Genomic DNA, 23,141 nt, shown 5'->3' with positions numbered 1-23,141 from the left:
TATTATTAAATAACTAGTTTGCTATTATGCACAAGTTTACCATGATCAGCTTTCTCTAACCTGAGCACTGGTTCGCACTTTGTGTGTTGGAGAAGTATGAGAATGCCTTCATACATTAGTGGCTTGACGAAGGGCTGTATTTTTTATGATAATTATTATATTTTGTTCAGCCATAAAATATATTTTTAGGCACGTCACAAATTATCTTTGGTTGCTTCCAATAGCAAGCCACATCCATTCTGATTCCAACACCATACAAAGTGCTGTAGATTCCACTGTGTATGGATTAAATGCTTGTATTTTAAAAAAACTTACAGTTTTTGCACGTGAGCTGCTTTTTTTAATGATTTACATTGTACGCATCAACTGTCAGCCCCTGCCAAGAATAAAATAAAATGTAAATTTTTGTTGTCTCACCTTAACAATGGCTGCAATAAGCGAATGCTAAACTTTGTAAAACAGTCCTATAGTTTGTTTACACTGGTTGTGTTTTCTCCCTAGCTGGTTGGCAATTCATTTTTGGATTTGTAGAGTTTCCTGAGATAGCCACCTGATCACCAGACACACAATCGGCAGGTCAACTGACAGATGGCTGCTTCCTGTTTGATTCAGGTTGCGCAGTGCCGTCTGGAAGAGGAATGCACGAGATGAACACATTATGATTTTATTGATGCACTTTATAACAACACTTCTTAACTTTCATGGAATACTCGTAGCGTCATTAAATATCACCAGTGCCTCCCAGTGGAAATTTCACACCATAGCCGATGACATGGGAGATCGACACTAAAGAACGTATTCCAACATAAAGCAAATGACTCACCAGAAATATTAATTTTCGATTTAAAGCTTTCGTGACTGCAGGGATTCATCTTCTTGGTTCTTTCGGTAAAGTCACGTAGAAGGGATGTAATAAAATAATAAAATTAAAACATAATAAAATAATTATCACACCTGAAGACGGCTGCTTGCGTTGTAGCCGAAACGTCGTGAGAATTATTTTATTATGTTTTATTTTTATTATTTTATTACTTCCCTTCTACGTGACTTTACCGAACAAACCAAGAAGAGGAATATTAATGTCTTGCACCCAGATGCACAAAACAACAGCTATGTTCCCATTTTATTCCATTATTCCATAATTGCGTATGATCAGAGGCTATATATCAATGTTGAGATCTACTAGGGATGAGATAACTTCAGGAGAGAGTTTGAGTAATTTTGCTGTTCCTCCGGTGAAGAAGCGCAGACGTCTTGTTCCACAGCTTGGATTGCAAGGCCACAATTGCACTGGGGCTTGTTTTAAAATTTCTATTTCTGAAGATATGCACATCGGCCTGTTGATATTCTGTCAAAGCCATGAGGCGCAATATTTGGGTTTCAAATGTGGTGTTTATTCTGGACATTTGCGTTGGTCCACTCCGTTCACCAGCATTCTTCTGGATCTGGTTGAGATTCTGTGACGGTGGCGACAGCGCTATCCCAGAAGGGGCATTTGGATTCGAGTCGGCGACGAGATAATTTTTGTAGATCTTGGTTGATGGGTAGGTGGTTGTTGTTGGCAAGAAAACGTGTAAACTCCCTTGCAGTTGCGTCTCTCTGCAGATATTGGGTGACAGCATGTTGGTTTGAAGAGGGAGCCAGGGAATTGGTGTCGGTTTCAGTGTTCCGGTTATGATGCGCATTGCATTATTTAATTGTGCATCTAGAGGTTCAGTGTACAAGCTCCTGAACCATTCTGGAGCACCATGCTTTGCCACTGAATAGATCAGAGATAGGAAGACAATTTACAGCACATAAGCTGAGCACTCCCCGGGTTGTTCCTGCAGGTTTCTATAGCAATAATTGGCAGTGATGCCACCACTGCATGTTTGTCTGGCTAGGTGCACGTTCAGGCCATGCAAAGTAGCAAAAAAATACTCGCATGAGGTCACAGGACGGGCCAAGATGATATGTTAACTGATTGCTGTAAGCTAGACTCTGCCTGTGAGAACGTGCTGTGTTTTAGCTGCTCTGTTTATTTTCAAGGGGTATCACTAGGGCTTTCTTCCAATTCTGCAGAACCAATTCTGTTGCATTTCTGATGATGTCATGTAAAGCACCCTGCAAACATCATCACCCACTTTGAGCAGTTCGCTGAGGGAGTCATCACTATCCAATCCATTACTTGGTCTCAGGCCCCAGATCTCTCCAGCAGGCTCTCAGACCCCCCCCCCCCCCCACCGGATGGTGTTATTTGGGCTGAGGGGCACCCCTACTAAAACGACAACCTAAAACCTCACAGAAATGCTAAGAAAATGGAGAGAATGAACCCTGGAAGTCAGAGAGCTGATTGCCACGTTGGTGGTAAATAGTGGTGGCCATGGAAGTTACCTCTTGATGGTATTAAATATATTTTGTGACCATGGGCGAGTGAGGCTATTCTCAGCAACCTGCAACCTCCAGTTTTCCTTATATGATTGAAAGGCACTTTAAACCAATGAGGTAAGATTGTGGTAGCTTTCTCATTCTCAGGCATGGGATGTTCCGTCAGTCATCATCTCCTCCATTTGCCCAGGTTTCTGGTTAGGTCTAGTATCCAGAGCTGTCATAGCAGCTGCATGAATACCTCCGATTAGCATGGTTGGCTACTTACGGCGGGAAAGAAGTTACCATACATACAAGTTCCCAATGAATGTGAGCATATGGTCTTGGACTCCAAAAGCATGAATAATAACCCAGAACCCTGGCCTATTGATGGTATCATAGGCTTTGACCAGGTCAATATGGGAGAGATGTAGGTCTTGTAGAAATTCTGCTGGAGCATACAGACACAGAAAATTGCATCCATGCTGGACCGCCCTGGTCTGAAACCACATCGGGGCTCCAGAATCTTCTCCTCAGTATGTATGACAAGGCGATGTTGAATAATTATTTCCAGGACCATTCCCACCATACTGAGGAGGCAGAAGTTGTTGCAATGAGTGCAGTCCCCCTTTAAAAAAAATTACGAACCACCAGAGCATCTTTCCAATTCTGAGGAACCCGTCTTGTGGACCAGCCATTTATAATGATGTCAAATAGGGCAGTCTGCACACAAACGCCACCCTCCCTCAGCAATTCACTTGCGAGGAAATCTCTCAGCAGCACTTTACCTGGTTTTAAGCTCCGGATCGCCCTTCGCACATCCTAAACAGATGGCAATACCAACGAACCACTCACAAGGAGCGGCTACTTACTTCAATATTTCCCCCCCAAGACTTCACAAAAATGCTCAGCAAAGCTGCAAACCTATTCTTGGGAGCCGGATATGACATCACCATTCTTCCCCTTTAGGATGGCGATAGGTGTGATGCTGCTAGTTACTGTTTTCATGGTGTTAAAAAGGTATTTGTTATCGCAGGTTCCCCGAACCTCCGAGCGAAGGCTGCGGTAAGCCTCCTTGTTCTTAAACGTGGAATGTTGTATCCGGCGGGAGTGGGCGTGTGGCTTACTTTTAACTATAACTAGCCGGAACACCTCCTTCATTCGCCATGGTTTCTGAGGAAGTGTGGACTGTGTAACCAAGCAGCCATAGCATCTGCATGAGTCGCTGTCACCCATTTCCCCTAGGTGTCAGGAGGAGGGGGGGGGTCACGATGCCAACCCCAGTTGCAAGCGATGATGACATTCCAGCTTGCAACCTTCATCAGCTAGACGAGACCCGGCCTTTGTGGGGTTGAGTGGGGTCCTTGGTGGATGATTGCTACCACAGTGGTGCCAGAACTGGGTTGATTTGAGCCAACTAACGCCAGCATGACTGAGGATCGAGTGTCCCCTTCCCCTGCTTGTGTTAACTTAGATATGTGTGAAAATTGCCACCACAAAGATCCCCATTATAGCCTAACAGACTGTTGGGGATAATTAAATTCAAGAATATTCCTTACCTCCTTTAAGAAAATGTTGTAATTGGTATTTTCTTCTGTGAGTATTCACCCTGTTTCTACACATCATCAAAAATAAACATAGCCTACAATGATGCTAACTCCATAAGTCCTGAAATGTTGGACTTTAATGAAAGTAATAGGGGTGCACTGAACAACAACGTGTTCACTTAAGAAAAGGAAATACTCGTAATATGAATACAAAATTATACAGAAAGGGGTTTGTAGATCTAGGGCATTTATTTAAGGTGAACAGGATCAAAATTACAGAAATTGGCAATGGAGAACTGGTTTGATATTTTCTTTAAAATGCAATTTTATAATGAGAGCAGCATACCATTGGCATGACATAGGACAGAACACTGCTGCTGAGGATTATCATCACAACATGATACACAGGATAAATATTGTCTGGGGCTTGAACTGACATATAAAAAATATACAATGCAGTTAGCTGGGTGGATGGAACAATTTGCCTATTTGACATGCAAACTAATGTACGTTTCAAATCCACATCTATTGTATGCAACAATAAAGCTTCAAGTACTTGAACGTCAGAATTCACGGCTGATTCACTGTTGTCAAATGCTGCCTCTCACAAGTCATGGCCAATTGCCACTCAAGTCACTTGAACACAAACACTTTCCCACACGCAGTTACATGTCCTTGCACGCACACAGCATTTGATGAGCAAGAAGTAGATCAATCGCGACATGATTGCTAGAATCTTGAGGACCCTTCCCATATGAGCAGAAGCTGCCGTGTGTGTTGCTGCCATTGTGAGATAAGAAACTTCATACTCTTAGTTTTTTCGGTAAAGTCACAGAGCTAAAAAATGAAATAAAAATTAAATAATTATTATTATTAATTTAAATTTAATTTTTTACCTACGTGACTTTACCGAAAAAACTAAGAGTATGAATCCTTGCAGTCACGAAAGCTTCAAATCTAGAAATAAGAAACTTCTACCTCACATCGTAGGTCATGCGAGTTACATCAAGGTTTCTATCAGCCCTTACTCATCTGGTCATGTGCCCCGGTGTAAAAAAAATGCATGGATCCTACAATAAGGTATCCTATTGCGTGCTAGCAAGAGCACTATCGCAAAGAACACCCTGTAAAATTGCGCGCTATTAAGTTCCTCACCTATGACCAACATGTACTACATTCTAGTACTGGTACCTGCAATACGAGTCAGCATCAACAAAAAACAATCTGGAATTACAAGCAAAAATGTCCCTATAAAATATATCACATATACTCTGCCCAAATGTACTAGAATATATTACTGTTGAAGATGCCAGCACCCAAAATATAATTTGTGTTTGGGGATGGGCAAAAAAACAAAGATACATTGGTAACATCGTTTTTGGTTCCGATTTATCGATGTATTGACGTCGATGTTAACCTTTATGATAACATTCGATGTTTTCATTTCACTGTTGTGTTTCACACTGAAAAATAAGCCGAATATTGTTTTCAGCTTTTTGATGAAAACACTGATCTCTCTGCAAACACTGTTGACATGTGTATATCATGCAGTTTGAATGTGAATATTCTGAGGGTTGACCCTGTGCCTTTGTATATTTTTCATGGAATATCGCAAACCATTGTTCGACATATTTTGGAATGTCAACTTAAGATTACATTTGAGTGTTGACCATTTTGATGATCAGGGTTTGTTTTGCAATGACGAAGAGACATGTGCATCTATTTGTTTAATGCATGGGTTTACATTGCCCCCTATTGACATCTTAACCGTTTTGCCAGTGCCAATACCGAGGAGAAATATAATTCTCTAAAACTTCAGTTTTTCTTTACGAATGATAAGATCGAACGCTTAGTTTCAAGAAAAAAATATATGCTCGAAATCTTCAAAACCTTTACGCTCATCAGGGCTTAAAAAAACACATTTTCTTGAGTTATTTAAAAGCCAATTTCTCATGGGTTGATAACGTCCGTTCATTTAGGAAAACAATGCTACACTGTGAAATGCCTTCAAATAGTAATATATTTTCAATGACATCGCAGGAGCGTGAGGGATTATGCGGACTAAGCCGGGAAGGGGTTCATCGAGCAGTGGATTAACCAATGTTTAATGCTTAATAACTCTTCAAAGGTGGGGGAGGGGGGGAGAAATACCCTACTAAATACCACCATGAAAATCCCTTTAAAGCCGAGAGGCAAATCCTCTGCTGTGGCATGATACATCGAACGCTAGAGGGACGTCGGCACAGAGTCGTATACACACAAATAAACAGGCCGTGGCCGTCAGTTACATTTGACAAAAACAAAGCGGCATTGAATATAAACGCGCAATGAATATGTCGCGTCCGCTCGTTGCGTCGCTGCGACGTTGCGTGCCTTTGGGAGGCGGCCGCGCAACGCGCCGGCGATTCGTCCCCGCGTTGTCTGTGGTGAGAATATAAAACAACAAAAATGTTAAAATAAAAAAACTGCGCCGGCGGCAGCCTCTATGCCACCCCGAGGCGGGCGGGGAGGCGGCCCTCGCGCGGCGGGAGACATCCAGGCGACGTCGGGGGGCTCGTAGCAGCCGAACAGGCCGCGCGCACGTGCGCACGTGCGCGTGTGCTGCTTGCTGGGGGGAGCGGTGGTGCAGCGGTTAGCGCGCTACGAGTTCGAATCCCGCTCACCGCCCGCCGATTTATCGGAACCGGTCCTGGGCCTCCTCCCCTAGGTCGACTCGGCCTCAGATGAGTACCCGGTGCTGTAGGTGTGGAGTAAACGTCGCCACTCGGGGAGACAAAGGCGGTCGGGTGTGGTTACTGTTGGTACTCGCTAACAGATTTGTCTTTGTGTTGAACTTCTTTCGCACCGTACGTAGCCAACGGAGGTGGAAGGACAACAAACTAAACAGTCAAATCGGTTATATAATAAATTAGTTTTAAATCTGGTGTGTGTGTGTTCAGTCGTTAATGATATGTGGGAGAACATATAAAATGTTAAACTGTCAGCGTTATTCGTAAGAGTGTTGGAATATAAATTAATTGCTATACCTTAATGCCAATGGTTGTGCGGTCTTACACGTATTGTGTTTAAAGTGTATTAATACTCATAATACAGTGCTTGCGTAATGCTGTGGTGGTGCATTGTGTTTTGGTGTGAAACATTAACCACTCAAGAGAAGTCGGTTTTAAGTGTCAAGACAACTTTTGGTGATATTCATGAGACTGCACGGGTCAAAGAGTGGGACTTTTAACAAATCAGCTGAACAACGTGCTTCTGATATGTAGAGACGGATGCGTGTGAATGATGCTAGAAATGGCATTAGTTCAGCTTTGAAATTAGCAACACATTCCTGCGGAGGGAGCTGGTAGGAACGTTGGGTTGCTCGGTCAATGGCCAGGGTCAACGGCGGCGTGGTGTATTCCGCAAATATGGCCGACTGTGAGGGCGGGCACAAGCCGGCGTGAGTAGGTTAAACGTTGAGTTTTATAAGGGCACCACGGGGTGACCAGCTCCTCCCCACCCAGCCCCTCCCCACCCTCCCACCCCCCACCCAGCCCCACCCCTCCCACCCCCCACCCAGCCCCACCCCCCACCCAGCCCCACCCCTCCCACCCCCTACCCAGCCCCACCCTCCCCACCCAGCCCCTCCCCACCTAGCCCCACCCAGCCCCTCCCATCCCCCACCCAGCCCCACCCCTCCCACCCCCCACCCAGCCCCTCCCCACTCTCCCCTCTCCACCCAGCCCCACCCAGCCCCACCCCTCCCATTTTTGGATGCACGACGGACGGACACAATAATCCCCTGTGGGCTGGTGGAACCAGGTGGTTCCTACCAGTAATAGAACATATGTCTTCTAGATGTCTATGGTAGTAGATTGCAATTGGTAACACGAGTGCAGAGAGATGAACGAGAGCCGTCGTCGTGCCATCAAAAGAGAGGTCTGTAACCGCTGGACAATTGGACGTGACAGAGTGTGTCTCCGCTATTTCGATTATTTTGGACGAACGTCGGAATTGGCCCGCGGAGTTGGTATTTTGCGGTCGCACTCATCACACGCTTCTTCATCGGGTTAGGAGCCGGTCATAAATGACGTCACGCACCTAGGGGGGGTGGGGGAGGGTCAGACATTTGTGACGAGGGGGGGGGGGTGAGAAATGTGACGTCTCATCAAAATGCGCCACTTTAAATAAATATAGAAATACGTTCTATTTAATTAAATAGACTTTTTAATAAATGTTTTCTCCTACAACATCAGAGTGCAGCGCCACATTAAATACGCACTACAATGACAATAGTTTAAAGCGATTTGAAGCATGTTTAAATTGTTTTTTGGGGGGGGGGTCTGACTTTTTGTGACGCCGTGTAACCAAGGGGGGGGGGGTGACATCATTTATGGACCGCCCTTTAACCCACTTCGTAGGCGGGGTCATCCTATGCGAAATTGTGGAATTTCCACCACGAGCTGAGATCTGCCGAGAGACTAGGGAGATGATGTATTATCCACCCTTTAAATCCCAACATCATTATCCACCCTTTAAATCCCAACATCGTACCTGCCAACCCATACGGTTTACCCGTGTTCTTGTAACTCAGGGGAATTGAGTTTTCAGGTCCATACGGCATACAGCCGTTTCAATACAGGCATTTTAAAACATTTGTTTGTGTTTCTCCCTTGTGATGGGACTTTGTAGGATGAACGTTGAGAGTTATAAGGGCATGGGGTGACCAATAAGGGCTGAATTGGTCTGTAATATGGTAGGCGCTGATAAGTGGTTGACAGTTATGCAACATTAGCCTTAACATCAAAAACCTCAATCTAACATGATCTATTACCGAATCTAACACTGGCATGAATAAATCCTTCACCCTAACCCTACTCATGCTTAACCCTAGAACTACTCTTAGACTAAATACCAGGCTGATGTTTGATTGCAAGTTTTCATAATTTAAACAGTTGTTGCAGTGCCCTCTTGTGGCCAAATCACGGTGTGTATGAACTCAATATGTCACCACCAATCATAGCATATGAGTTGGTGATAGAAGAGATGAGATCAATGAGAAGGTGAGGACAGGAAGAGTCGTGCACATCCACAGATAAGTCACACTGACGCCCTCTGGCAAACGTAAGTTGAGTTGAATGTGTTTAAGGCGAGATGAACTGTTGACACGTGAAAATGTATCACTGCATGCCACTTGCAAGAGAAGGGGACTGTCAAATGTGTGCTTTTGAACATTGGTAATGTTTCTGAAGCTCTTACATAATGCCTTTATGTAACTATGTAGATATGAAATTATGATCCCAAGAGAATGGTTTTACTTGCAAATTCATTTGTTGAAACGTGGAGAATGCACTGAGCTCTGTTTCTCGATACACGTATTACGGATGTGTTTCACTATTATTGAGACAGGACAAATTTTATCCACGGCCCTGTTACCCGTGACTCCTATAGAGGGACCTGTAGGGGTCCACAACATATTTTATCCAACTCCCATTCTTCCTGTTCACGATTATCCATGCATTATGGAATAGATTCCCTTTCTGAATTATTATTTCTATATCAGTTAAGTCTATTGGCAAATTCATAATTAAATACGATTATCTTGTGATTTCATTGCAGATAAATGGAGTAATATGACGAATAATCCTGAGAATACAGTAGTAAGGGGATCTGTGATTTAACACGTAGACTTTCACAGCCAATTTGATGAATATTTTTTGGGTAAGATGTAAGATCGTGTAAGTAAATTGTGTATCCTCCACCCGACACGGTTGATTAATTCACACTGGTGAACTGAAGCAGGAATACATTGGCACGTTCACGTGACAATTTTATTCATTGGCTGTGTCTGTGAAGTAGGGTTTACGACACACAATTTCCTCACGCGATCTGACCCATAAATATATTATGGATCAGGGTTGGTGATCAGGGTTCGTAAGAGGAATTTCTTATTTAAATCCATTTAAACAACGGGGAATTACAAATGAAATACGGTGGTACGAGCCATAACATATCTGGGGAAGTAAGCCAAAACAAGTGTTATCAAAAGTTTTGAATTAGAAAAAGCTCAATATCCAAATGTAAAAAGTCGTTTTTGTTCAGTGGCAGAGTATATTAAAGTTGCGTTCTTACAGTATTGACTTTGTCCTATCATGCCTGAAGATGTTTTTTTTCTTTTGCAGATAAGAACATTACCAGCTTTACAGATACATTCTCTTAATTGCTGCATGATGCACACGGAAAGGCTTGATGGTATCACAAAGAAGTTATCTGTATCAAGTAAAATTATCGTCTTAGATGGAAATCTAGCAGCAGGCAAAACAACACTTGGCAGAAAGTTAGCAGAGAAAATGGGTAATGTGCTCCATAACATAACATGTGTGTGATTTAAAAAAATAAGACTTATTCTGTATATTTGTAAGAACCCACTTAGAATGCTTGCACATAGAAGTTGCAAATGTGCTTTCACATAAATGAGGAATAATTTAAAAGGTATCCTCATAATTACATCAAACTTTATACTGCAATTGAAATTATAACATTAACATCTGCTATTTATTACACATTAGGAAAGTGTGATTGAATACATCAGCATATAATGTTACATGTTGATTTATTCATACTATGCAATGTTAATTTCATCAGGCCTGCTCTACTTTGAGGAAGCAAGTGTGCCATACTGGGAGAAGAAGAGCAAAGAAAGGGCCCTTCCCCCACCGCCTTTCAAAGGCAGCTGCAGCTTGGAAAAGTTTTATGCAGACCCAAAGAGTCCCGATGGCAACTCTGTCCGGCTTCAGCTGCTGATGTACCACACACGCCTCCTGCAGTACTCGGATGCTCTAGAGCACCTGCTAAATACAGGTCAGCGTGTCGTTTCACGTCCTCGCGTTCACACAAATCACGACACGCCAGTTACTTCCGCTGAAATGGTAACCCATTGCATGTTCAATGTGTCGTTCTCTGTAATCACGTCAGCATAACTTGAGATATTGATTTTTATGATTCAAAGTTTAGGAATACTGTATTATTTACAAATACAGCTTAGCCGTTTAGTGAGGTGTCACATGTCATATTTCGAAATAAAACTATTACCTTTTGCAGTTAGATTTGTTTTCTTAAAAATGTTTAAGCCACGGGGTGACCTTTATTCGTCAGAATTTTATCAATATATTGGCACGTATAAATAATATAATTGTGACGGTGACAATCTGGTTGGGTGTTGGAAAGTTAATCGGAAGAATGTTGGCATAAAAAAAAACTGTTATTTGGCCTAACCCAAAACCAAATATACATCGCTTTATTGGCTACGGAAACCTACATTTTAAGTTTAGCATTTTCTTTGTTTCGGTTGTAAAAACTTACAATTAACCACCGGCCCTTGTGCCAATGGAATACCACTGCATCATTTGTCGATATGTATGTGTTCGCAGTAAATCACATGCTCGTGGGATATGGGTAAGGCATTTAAGGTGGGGAAAGGTGCATGGACGTCTTGTGAGAATATAAAATGCTACCTATAGGTGAAGCGTGTGCTTGATAAAGGGACAGGCCAGATATCCTCAGTTGCCTTTTCTCATTCCAAAAGCCCCTTACAATGTCATGTTCCCATTCTTAAGAGTGCTGTTTTAGGTTGCATTAGCTCTACTGCAGGGGTACATGACTCAATTGTCATATGTGAAAGTGCTATGGATAAAGTTAACAGCTCCATATAAACAAACTCAGTATGGATATTTCACATGAATGTAACTTTCACTAAACATGTGCAATGTTAATATTGGGAATACCTTTTTCATATTTTTTACTGGTTTGACTCGAAAGGAGCTCTCAGTAAAAACAAATCGTCAAATATTTATGTTTTCGGTGATTTGCTTCATTGTCATAACACCTAATGGCCATCGTTTTCCCATAACATATATTGTGGTTGCCTCATCTGCTGTTGTATATAATGTGTATACAAGTGCACTATTTTATATACTTAATGTTACTTGAAATTATTTTATATAGGGGACCCATTATAAATGTCAGGCCTGTAATTTTTTTTATTATGACAAAAGGAGGTTAATTAATTGGTTTGCCTCATTTTATGATTTTACTTCCAAGCATCATGTGTATTTAATTCACAATTTAGCTTCGTAGATTTACTTTACATTATACTTCCCTGAAACACATGCGCCTCATTTTGCAGTACAAATTACATTTTGTATTGTGCATTATGAACTTTCAACACAGCGATACAAGGAGTCATCAAATGTTTTCAGAACTTCACAAGGTCAAACTGTGTTGCGTAGTTTTTTCAAATATAGGCTCGTCTTGATATCCTATGTCAGTTCTTTTAAATCGCCCCTTGTGCTCTCTTCACATTCATGCCAAATCCATGTATCCTCTTTTCAGGGCAAGGTGTCATCCTGGACCGGTCTCTTTACAGTGATTTTGTGTTCGTGGACACCATGCACAAGAGCGGTTTCTTGGAAAAACATGGTGAGTAGTGATTCATAATCAACGTTTTTGGGTTTAGATTGCGTTATTTATAAATGTGTCGTAACCCTCCACCACCTGACACGGCCAATCAGTAAAAAAGTGTCACGTTGACAAAAGACAAATAGTTCACTGCTTTAGCCCACCCGTGTGTTGAAGCGTGAAACCACAACATTAATGATGACGTCACTCTGCTGCTGCTCTATATAAGAACGGGAGACAGAGCAGAGCCTCACCATTCCGGCGAATTGCCCGATGATGCTGGATGCAATTACCAGCGAAACGTCGTACTCAAAAATTGTAAATGTTGTGGTTTCACGCTTCAACACACCGGTGGTCTAAAGCAGTGAACTATTTGTCTTTTGTCAACGTGACACTTTTTTACTGATTGGCCGTGTCGGGTGGTGAAGGGTTACAGACACATTTATAAATAACGCGATCTAAACCCAAAAACGTTGATTATGAATAATATTGGTCGCGAAAGCCTACGTGTTAAACTGAGTAGTGATTATTGGTAACACTCAATTATTCTCACGGCATTTTATTCAAATATAATGTAGGTGAATAGAAAACAATGATGACGAGTTAGAAACGCGTTATGGCTTGTTTAGGAAAAATCAAGTGATGTTATGGTAATTATTATGTTATAGTAATGTTCGTATTTTGTTTTACATTTACAGTATAGGGGGCCTTTGCTTAAGGTGCTTAACATTTTTTAATAAGTGGGAACAAAATAGAGTGATTTAAATGGCAGGGGCGTGCAAGGGCTGAGGTACAAAGATAATTCATTCAAAAGTTATGAATAGTACTAATGATAATTTTCAGTGGTGTAAGCAGATGACACATACAGAAAACCACCATTTCATATTTATTACTTCCCTTGGCCATAAACAAAGAGCAATTCGGCCTAATATTTAATTGCACATACCAACTCTTCACTGTTTACTGCAAAAAAATGAAAGATGTGTAAATATTAAATCTTGATTTAACCAGGTCAAACCCTAACTGCTTTGTATTGTTTGTCGTCTTTCATATCTGCCGGGTACTACTACACCACGCAGTGCTCGCCCTCTCCCTACCACACACCCCCACCTCTCCCCCCTTGCTCCTCCCCCTTTCTTACCTATATAACCTCTTACCACGGCAACTCTCTCTCCCACTTCAGCAAAACATGTTCTTGCTGTGGTTTTCCCACCTGATGATGACTGCTTGTGTTGCAATCGAAACGTCGTGATTTAATTTATGTAATTTTATACCTGCGTGACTTTACCGAAAGAACCAAAGAGTATGCTTGCTTTAGCCCTTGAAAGTAACGTTTAGCTTGTTTTTGTTATGTTTAGCTGTGGATTACTACTACGAGGCAAGGGCCAACAGCACATTGGCCATCCTCCCTCCTCACATCGTCCTGTATCTGGATGTTCCTGTGCCTGAGATTCAGCACCGGCTTATTCAGCGTGGCCGTGTAAGTGGGATCATTGTGGGAGCACAACACACTCCAAACATGGTACTGTTTCATTCAGACGCTGTCTCCCCGACAGACCTGGTCTTCACCTGAGGACGCCTGCTTGTGTTGTGGCCGAAACGTCGTGAGAATTATTTTATTATGTTTTATTTTTATTATTTTATTATTTCCATTCTACGTGACTTTACCGAAAGAACCAAGAAGATGAATCCCTGCAGTCACGAAAGCTTTAAATCGAAATACAACACAGATACTTGAGGTGTACATTTGTGATATTTAACATATATTTGGTGAGTCATACATTAAACAAAACTCTCTGTTCGTGTTTTATATTTCAGCCTTTTGAACAAAACATTTCTGACAGTTACTTGCAGGACATTGAAGATGTTTACAAATCAAAGTTTTTGCCAGAAATGAGGTGAGGCACACCCTTACAGTGCTTCTCGTTTGTTTTAGCCAATGAATTTTTAACTGTAAAGCTGTTTGAATGGCCTGGAGCTTGTGTATTTTTTTATATTGGCTGTTTTTTTTGTATAAGTATCACTGTTTGACACGGAAGCCATACAACTAGGTTTAGATAAAAGTAGGTGCAATGACAATTGTTTTTGGTGGTATTGCAGTACTGTGTATATTTAATGGGATCCTTACCTGCGCATAAACATAGATGATAGTCATATTGATTTTAAGCCGAGTACTTGCATAAGGAAGTAAAAAATGTCAGCTTCTCAGCCATAAACAAAGTGATTGTCAGTGGAAAGCAGTGAACCATTTCTAGAACTTTGACATAAATGTTTTATCATGTGATTTTTTGTTGTTGTTTTCAGCCTGACAAGTGAAGTTTTACAATATGACTGGTCTACATTTGGGGACGTTGATAAAGTAAGAATTGCATTCCTGCATATATTAACAGGGGGCATGACGTAAATAATTACATCTGAACAACCAACAATTTTAGTGGGCTGATGTGATTATTACATCACGGGACCGTGAGAGATGGGGTGATTGCTTTGGGAGGCATTTATGCAACAGTCGATCAATCATTACTGATGGTGCATGAAGCAGCGTATTAATGTTATATTTTAATAAATATCATTATGCCATGTATTTGTTTTACAGGTTGCGGATTATGTCAAGAGTGTGCATTTGACAAAAGGCCCATGGCTTCTGCAGACAGACTCTTCTCTCCACCAATTAAAGATGCTGTTCGTTGACTGTTCATTTTCCCATTTCACCACTGTATATATTGTGAATTTGTTATTCTATTATGTGTATATATTAAGGCTGTAATTATGAATTCCTTGGAGGTTACAGAAGTGACCTGGCCACAAATGATAGCTCAACGAAAAACGAATTTGTGAAAACTCGTTTCTTTAGAACTGCTTTTTGTGTTTAGTTTGTTGTGCTTTCCCCCCACACCTCCGATTGGCACGGTTGACTACGTACCAGAGGTGTGGACTCGAGTCATGTGACTTGGACTCGAGTCAGACTCGAGTCATGAATTTGATGACTTGAGACTCGACTTGGACTTGCATAACAATGACTTTGTCCCACCTCTGAGGTGTGGACTCGAGTCATGTGACTTGGACTCGAGTCAGACTCGAGTCATGAATTTGATGACTTGAGACTCGACTTGGACTTGCATAACAATGACTTTGTCCCACCTCTGAGGTGTGGACTCGAGTCATGTGACTTGGACTCGAGTCAGACTCGAGTCATGAATTTGATGACTTGAGACTCGACTTGGACTTGCATAACAATGACTTTGTCCCACCTCTGAGGTGTGGACTCGAGTCATGTGACTTGGACTCGAGTCAGACTCGAGTCATGAATTTGATGACTTGAGACTCGACTTGGACTTGCATAACAATGACTTTGTCCCACCTCTGAGGTGTGGACTCGAGTCATGTGACTTGGACTCGAGTCAGACTCGAGTCATGAATTTGATGACTTGAGACTCGACTTGGACTTGCATAACAATGACTTTGTCCCACCTCTGAGGTGTGGACTCGAGTCATGTGACTTGGACTCGAGTCAGACTCGAGTCATGAATTTGATGACTTGAGACTCGACTTGGACTTGCATAACAATGACTTTGTCCCACCTCTGAGGTGTGGACTCGAGTCATGTGACTTGGACTCGAGTCAGACTCGAGTCATGAATTTGATGACTTGAGACTCGACTTGGACTTGCATAACAATGACTTTGTCCCACCTCTGAGGTGTGGACTCGAGTCATGTGACTTGGACTCGAGTCAGACTCGAGTCATGAATTTGATGACTTGAGACTCGACTTGGACTTGCATAACAATGACTTTGTCCCACCTCTGAGGTGTGGACTCGAGTCATGTGACTTGGACTCGAGTCAGACTCGAGTCATGAATTTGATGACTTGAGACTCGACTTGGACTTGCATAACAATGACTTTGTCCCACCTCTGAGGTGTGGACTCGAGTCATGTGACTTGGACTCGAGTCAGACTCGAGTCATGAATTTGATGACTTCAGACTCGACTTGGACTTGCATAACAATGACTTTGTCCCACCTCTGAGGTGTGGACTCGAGTCATGTGACTTGGACTCGAGTCAGACTCGAGTCATGAATTTGATGACGTCAGACTCGACTTGGACTTGCATAACAATGACTTTGTCCCACCTCTGCTACGTACGATGCGAAACAAGTGCAATATACGTATGCCAGTGCTGAACATTTGTCAATTGAGATTACACTTAGCAATATCGTCCCCTTCTGCACAAAACCTGACAGGACCATCTTGAAAATAGACTTGAGTCTCAGTCCGGAGTTAAGCTTAAAATTAATTAAATAATTTATATGGGAAGTTATATATCATTATATTTATTGAAAATAGTCAATGGAGACGATTTTTACGAGCAACATTAACAAGATGGGTATTTTTTTATTATACAGGTGTTATTGTGATTACTAATGGCTGTGCCTTTTAAAGCTTATAGGCATGAATATTTTCTGTACAGCACTTAAGTGTAATGCTGTACACAGGCAATACACTGTTAAAGATCTTCCAGGAGGTGGCACTAGTACATTCTCAAACTTCTAACACATGGCTCCAACGTGGCTTCATGGGGGCATGCCAGGGAATTTTACGTAATGTTTTCTCGTGTAATGCTGAAGCATAGTTTGATTATAACTGCAGTTTTTTTTAAGCCTTTATATACTACAGTATAAAGTGGGGTCCCACTTAAATGTTCACTTGCAATATTACAGGACTGCAGTTTTGGTTTAATTGCTTCTTCAATTGCTTATGCATGTTGAATTTGTATTGATATGTAACACCATATTTTTTTGTTTTTTTTTCTACTCAGTGTGGAAAACAAGCACAGAGTGGCAAACCTGATGAAAATTTCCAGAGTCATCCCTGAGGTTACAGCGGGTGTTTGCTGAAGTGTCTAGGCTCGCCACAATAACAGTAAGTGTCTCAATCCTGGGAAAACTCCACAACATTGTCTTGACATATTGGTTTAATTATGTCAATATGAAACAACTCGATACCATACATTATATTGACAAATTTTGGCAATAACATGCCTAACTAAGTTTCTATTTAATTTTTCGATTTAAAGCTTTCGTGACTGCAGGGATTCATATTCTTGGTTCTTTCGGCATTCCACAAGTAGTGACTAATCCCATATTTTCATTTTCCATAAATATGCTAAATTCCTCTTGATATGCAAATTCCTTTGTCAAGGCGCCCTTCCCCCTCCAACCCAGCTTAAATATACGCTGCCAAGCCTGGTGGTGCTCATTCAGACGCTGTCTTTCCGACAGACCTGTTCTTCACCTGAGGACGGCTGCTTGCGTTGTGGCCGAAACGTCGTGAGAATTGTATTTAATTGTTTTATTTTTATTATTTTATTATTTCCTTTCTACGTGACTTTACTGAAAGAACCAAGAAGATTCTATTTAATTCATAATCATTTACTGGCCATCCGATTTCTCACAGTGCATAGAATATCAATCGAAAGTATAGTGAAGAGATAAAATACAAATGTTTACGTTAACCTTTTCCTTTCGATCTCAACCAAGTTACAACTTGTACCAGTTCCCAGTGCTTACCTTTTATATAATAAATAGATTACCACAAAAGTGCACGTAGGTGTTCCTATTATCGTATCATTTTATATGCTCATATTAATTATTAACCTCAATATTACTCGTACAATTTCATATTACTTGGGAGATAAATGTGTGTTATACAGTGCAACTCCACAGGCCAGATTTCATCTCGCATACCATTGTAATATTGTGGGATTGGCTTTTTTATCAACGGATCTAACCACTGAGTTTAGCAGCAGACGAAAAGGTAATCTGAGAGCTCTCTTTATCATAATAAATGTATATAGTCTTTATAACTTTAAAAAAGGTCAAGTCAAAGGGAGAAATCCCAAACCAACGATGGAAAATCATTCAATGATAAACACATAGTGCATCTCTGCTCTAGTCTTGAACACGTTCCTATTATTTATGTACTTTTAAATTAGTCTTTTTTTAAGAAGTGGTATTTAATACAATTACAAACTTCAAAATACAGGGACGATACAAAAAGTTCTGAGCCTAATACAAAATAAAAATGCACACACCAATCGGAATAAATGTATTTCAAACCATCTTGCATTTTTAACAATGCATTTTTCATATTGTTCCTGGAGCTTATTGATTCCCTATAGAATTACTCTTCATCCAGCCTATTCAGGGACCCCTGCACGGCCTATAGGTCATCATCATCAACATGTTTTCTTCCCAGATGCTCCTTCAACTTTGGAACCAAGTGAAAGTTGCCGTGTGCCGGCTTTGCAGATTTTAGCAGGACGCAGGATTTCCATAAAGTGGCATTTATTGACAGCATTGGCATTTACCACTCTTGAAGTATGTGCTTGAGCATTGTTATGCAGAAGCGTGGGGAGGCTATGATCTTTCCAAGGCCATGGCACTTTTTTTTTACGCATGAAATAAGTATGCATAACATTGACCTATGATCGTCTTTTTTTCTTTCCATTAAGTAATTATGTACTACTCCTTTAGCATAACCAAACATGGTGCTGAACATGGTCTGGCCTGCATTGAAGTCTGATTTGAATATGTTGGGTGTTGAAAAAGCTGTATATTTTTCCATGATATGGTCTGTTTAAACTCTGGGTCATATAAGTAAATCCAGCGCTTATCTGAAGTAAAAAATTGCCTCTTAACTTGATCCAGTCTGCTTTCAGATCAAGATGATCATGAGCATTTATCAGAGGGTCCCCTCTTAATTGCTGCATGTCAGTGTTTTGGTCACCAAATGCCCATAAATTGTTCATTCCCAATTGATCATGCAAGATTGGTTACACTTATGCCACACGAATGCCCAAGTTGTCAGCTGACTGCAATTGTAACACTGCGGTCCTTCCAAAATCTGGTCTTGCCCTGCCTTCATGTTTCCCCCCATCACCACAGTCATTCCTGACCTGCGGTCATCTTCAAGTGTGACAATGACATTCTGCAGCCCATCTTAATTGTCACATATGATGGTGGATAGTCTCTATACTCTGTCAACATGTATTTTATATATTTCCATAAGTTTAGTACTCTCTAACAATGAATATTCAATTATAGTATGATGCTTGGTTTTCAGATTTTTCAACATCCATCAAGGTCTACCTGCAATAGATGAAGTGTAAAAAAGAAACACATCAACCTGGAATATTTGTGCATTAGCTGTTTCAGTATTCTCAGCATGGAATATCAGTTTCTGGCATGTCCTTTTATAAAAGGCTCAGAAATGTTTGTGACACCTTCGTAACCTGTTATTGAAATTTTCCTGGCGATTTGCGATATTGTGTATTCTAAACATCCAACAGCAGGCAACCTTGGTGGAATAGCTGCTTATGGCTGATTCGTTTCTGTGGCCGAGTTCTGCATACGTTTCTCGAAAAAATTGTATCATTATAACAAGAGTTTTGGTTTAAAATATATCCCAAACATTTGGAATCAATTGGGCAGTTCTTTATTTCCGAAGTCACCATCGTAATTTACTATGTAAAGTTGTTTTGCCCAATGCACACACACACACACAAACAAGTAACCTCCATACTTTTGATGTGGAGGGAAGGAAGGGAATATATGGCATTTGTTTGCAGCAGTCCATAACGAATTATCTTACATTCTGGCAGTGCTCAGATCCTTTGTTGACCGGGTACTTGTGAGGCGTTAAAGGAGCCAATAGGGTGGGTGCCCACATCAAAGCCACATCCCAGCTCTGCTCCCATGTTAATAGAAGCCTTGTGCCTGCGGCAGCCGCTAGTGTTGTGGACATGCCAGCGAGTTTGGTGCATTGCATGTGGGAAACCTTGGTCTTATTTCCCTGTGCGACATATTTTTCTGATAAAAGTATGCTCTGGAGCTTGTATAGTTAAGAACGAAGACACGTTTACTTATTTATTTTTTTGGGTACGTAAAAAAGCGACTTATAACCACGTTTATAAAAAAAAATCATACTACAAAATGCACATTTAAATATTAATCAAATAAAAAAAGTTAAACATAGTGTCACTTTCGCTGTACATGATGATGTGTAGAAGATAAACTAAGAACAATTAATTCATATGCACAATGTGTGTACTGAAATATTGTCCTTGTAGTTTAAAATAATGTTTTTAACGAAATAATGTTTTTGCCACTTTACTACATGATGTGGGTTATGCTTTTTTTAAAGTCAAAATTACTTCGATTTTGTCTGGTTTCATTTTGTATATGAATAATCAACAATAATGACATTTTTGGGTTAGATCGTGTAACTATATGCCTTTTGGTGTCCTCTGGTCTAACACGCCTATTGGTGTCCTTTGGTCTAACACCGTTTTGAGACTAGGCTCAAAAGAAAGCTGTCTCTGGTGTGGACCAATCCGTTTCTAAGACAATGCATATTTTATCAGAGTACGTTTTTTGTTTGCATTCTGACCACAAGTATTGTGGTTAATGCAGACATGATTCCTTGTAAAAGGTTTCAGTTTGGTGTTTTAACATCTTAACACCTGTTTTGTTGCCAGAAAAAGGGGAAAACCTGTTCTCATATTTTGGTACTGGCAAAGGAGGTCCAATGATGATGATTCACATTAACCTTTTGCACTATTTATAAACATGCCAATGAATGCCCTGGCTTGTTTTCATTAGTTGATGATACTTTTTTAAAGTGCTTGCTTGTAATTGCCAGCAACATTTTCTGAACTCGCTTGAATGTCCTTTAAATAAATTGGCAAAAATAAGAAATGGATTATCACGGCACCAACACATTTTATGATTCATTTCGTGGCGTAATTTAGTTTTACGTCTGTGCTTAGCTATACTTTACATTATTTTATGTTGAATATTTAATTGGCACGCAGTTGTTATTTCACGCTGTTTAAAACCACCGTATGAAGTCATTCATTAACCGATGCTTTTTTTCGTTATAGATTTCAAGACACCAGCAGCCACGTGATGCAGTAAAGTGATGTTCATTACACGATGGATGAATTGCATGCAGTTGATGTTGAAGCCTCCCTGTGGTCACTGAGCTTAATTGCCTAGAAATTGGACTCTTACAGATATAAAGTGAATAGTCATTGCACTAAGTTGATGACCATGACCACTCGCTGTCCATGAATAATATAATTCCTGATCATATGTTTTGTCTTTTACATCGCAAGGGTTATTTCAGAACGAAGCATCTCCTTGCAATCATTCACTTGTGCGAACTTCATTGGCAAATTCTTATTATACTTAATTCCAGGCTGCAAGTAGTATGTGTTGTGGCAACATGTATGGCGTTCAAGTAAATCATTTCCTGCACCATTACAAAAGATTCACTGGAGAGTATATATAGTTATTAAACAATATTCATTACATTATTCCAAACATAACTTGTATATACATTTGCACACGTACATTTATGTAATCTTTGTTCAGTATTAGTAAAGTTTATTGTATTTCTGCTGAGCGTGTCAGGCTGATCTTTTTACTAGGCTGTTAGATGCTAACTGGCTGTCTGGCACTGTAAATAACACAACTCAATCAGAAGGTTGCCATATCAAATCCTGGTCAGGGAGTCAATATAGATCTTCTCTCCAACGTCGATAGAATAAGTGCAACATTGTTGTACTAAGTCAACTGTATTTGACCTGTGGATAAACTCGTCCCAAACATAGAAATGTGGAATTTCCACCATTTACTTGAGGCTGCCAATGGACAAATTATTATGATTCATGAGTTTGAAATGTTTTTCCGCTTTGACTTTTACTTACACATTGTGTCTAGGTAAAGGTTGGCCAATACTATTGCCTCCAGCCAGGAAGTACAGGTTTAAGCCAAATTGAACTATGAGTAATTTGAAACGACTTTGAATTCCCTGGCCTTGCAGATGCCTGGTCGTGATTTCATGCACGATAGCTGAAACTCCATATATTGAATCCTTGCACCAAAATGTATTCCCCGCCAATTTAAATATGACCAATGTCATTTTGTAAAAGGTCTCGCGTCTGGACATGCCTCGATGTTTTAACAGATAGCGATGAAGTAATAACTCAGAGGACACAGGCAATGTGGCTTTGCGAGTATGAATGAAGTCCACTTGAAATTGGGGGGAAATACGTGGCGTATATCACATCTGTCCGATGATCTTTGGCAACAGGCATTCGCCCAGTAGTGAGTTATATATTAATACTAGCTTTACTACCCGGGACTTTGATTCACCACGCCCGGCCGCCTTTGTCTCCCCAGTGGCGATATTCACACCACACCAGTTACTCGTTTGAGGCTGAGTCGACCTAGGGGAGGCCCAGGACCGGTTCAAATAATCGTCACCGGTGGTGGCCGTGAGCGGGAATCGAACTCGGGTCGCCGGGTTCGTAGCGCAGCACGCTAACCACTACACCACCGCTCCCCACACAAACACACGTGCGCGCGTCCATAGGTACACATACACGCGCTTGCTGCAGACACACGCAACTTTCAGGGTTCGTTCGGCAGTAAACGACTGAAATAATAAAGCAGCAATGCTGCGCGAAAAACGCCTTAGACCTGCAACACGTTTGTATTTCACTATAGCCGCGGTCAGCAGGCACACTCCGTTACGCTTCCGCACGCGGGTCACATGACAGTTGTGACGTCACAGCTCACTTGCCGTGCAAAATATATCCAAAATATGAATCTAAATAAATTTCGCCCCCCCAAAAAAAATATACAAAAGTGTATTTTTATAATTTTTGCATGGTGTACAGTCTGGAAAGTACCCACATGGCAAATTTCAAGTTTGTTGCATGTCGGGAAGTACGCGAAACATTTTGA

The 23,141-nt window shown here is 41.0% G+C and overlaps 1 protein-coding gene across 2 annotated transcripts; it reads left to right on the top strand.

The window, feature by feature from the left end:
* Positions 1-6,137: 6,137 nt before the first annotated feature.
* On the top strand, positions 6,138-21,789 carry LOC133346157 (NADH dehydrogenase [ubiquinone] 1 alpha subcomplex subunit 10, mitochondrial-like). 2 transcript variants are annotated; one of them, XM_061557611.1, is made up of 10 exons: positions 6,138-6,319; positions 10,055-10,226; positions 10,518-10,733; positions 12,264-12,350; positions 13,688-13,809; positions 14,148-14,227; positions 14,634-14,688; positions 14,926-15,011; positions 17,147-17,250; positions 21,272-21,789. In XM_061557611.1, the coding sequence occupies exons 1-9, from the start codon at positions 6,221-6,223 to the stop codon at positions 17,223-17,225; spliced, it is 996 nt and encodes a 331-aa protein (XP_061413595.1). In that variant the 5' UTR covers positions 6,138-6,220; the 3' UTR covers positions 17,226-17,250; positions 21,272-21,789. The 2 variants fall into 2 exon arrangements, with proteins under 2 accessions (XP_061413595.1, XP_061413596.1); XM_061557612.1 differs by lacking the exon at positions 6,138-6,319 and adding an exon at positions 8,254-8,996.
* The last annotated feature ends 1,352 nt before the right edge of the window (positions 21,790-23,141 follow it).

This window comes from Lethenteron reissneri, chromosome 23 (genome assembly GCF_015708825.2).
Source record: "Lethenteron reissneri isolate LAM-NWPU_2019-01 chromosome 23, ASM1570882v1, whole genome shotgun sequence".
Lineage (NCBI taxonomy): Eukaryota > Metazoa > Chordata > Hyperoartia > Petromyzontiformes > Petromyzontidae > Lethenteron > Lethenteron reissneri.
This window is presented reverse-complemented; position numbering and strand designations above follow the sequence as displayed.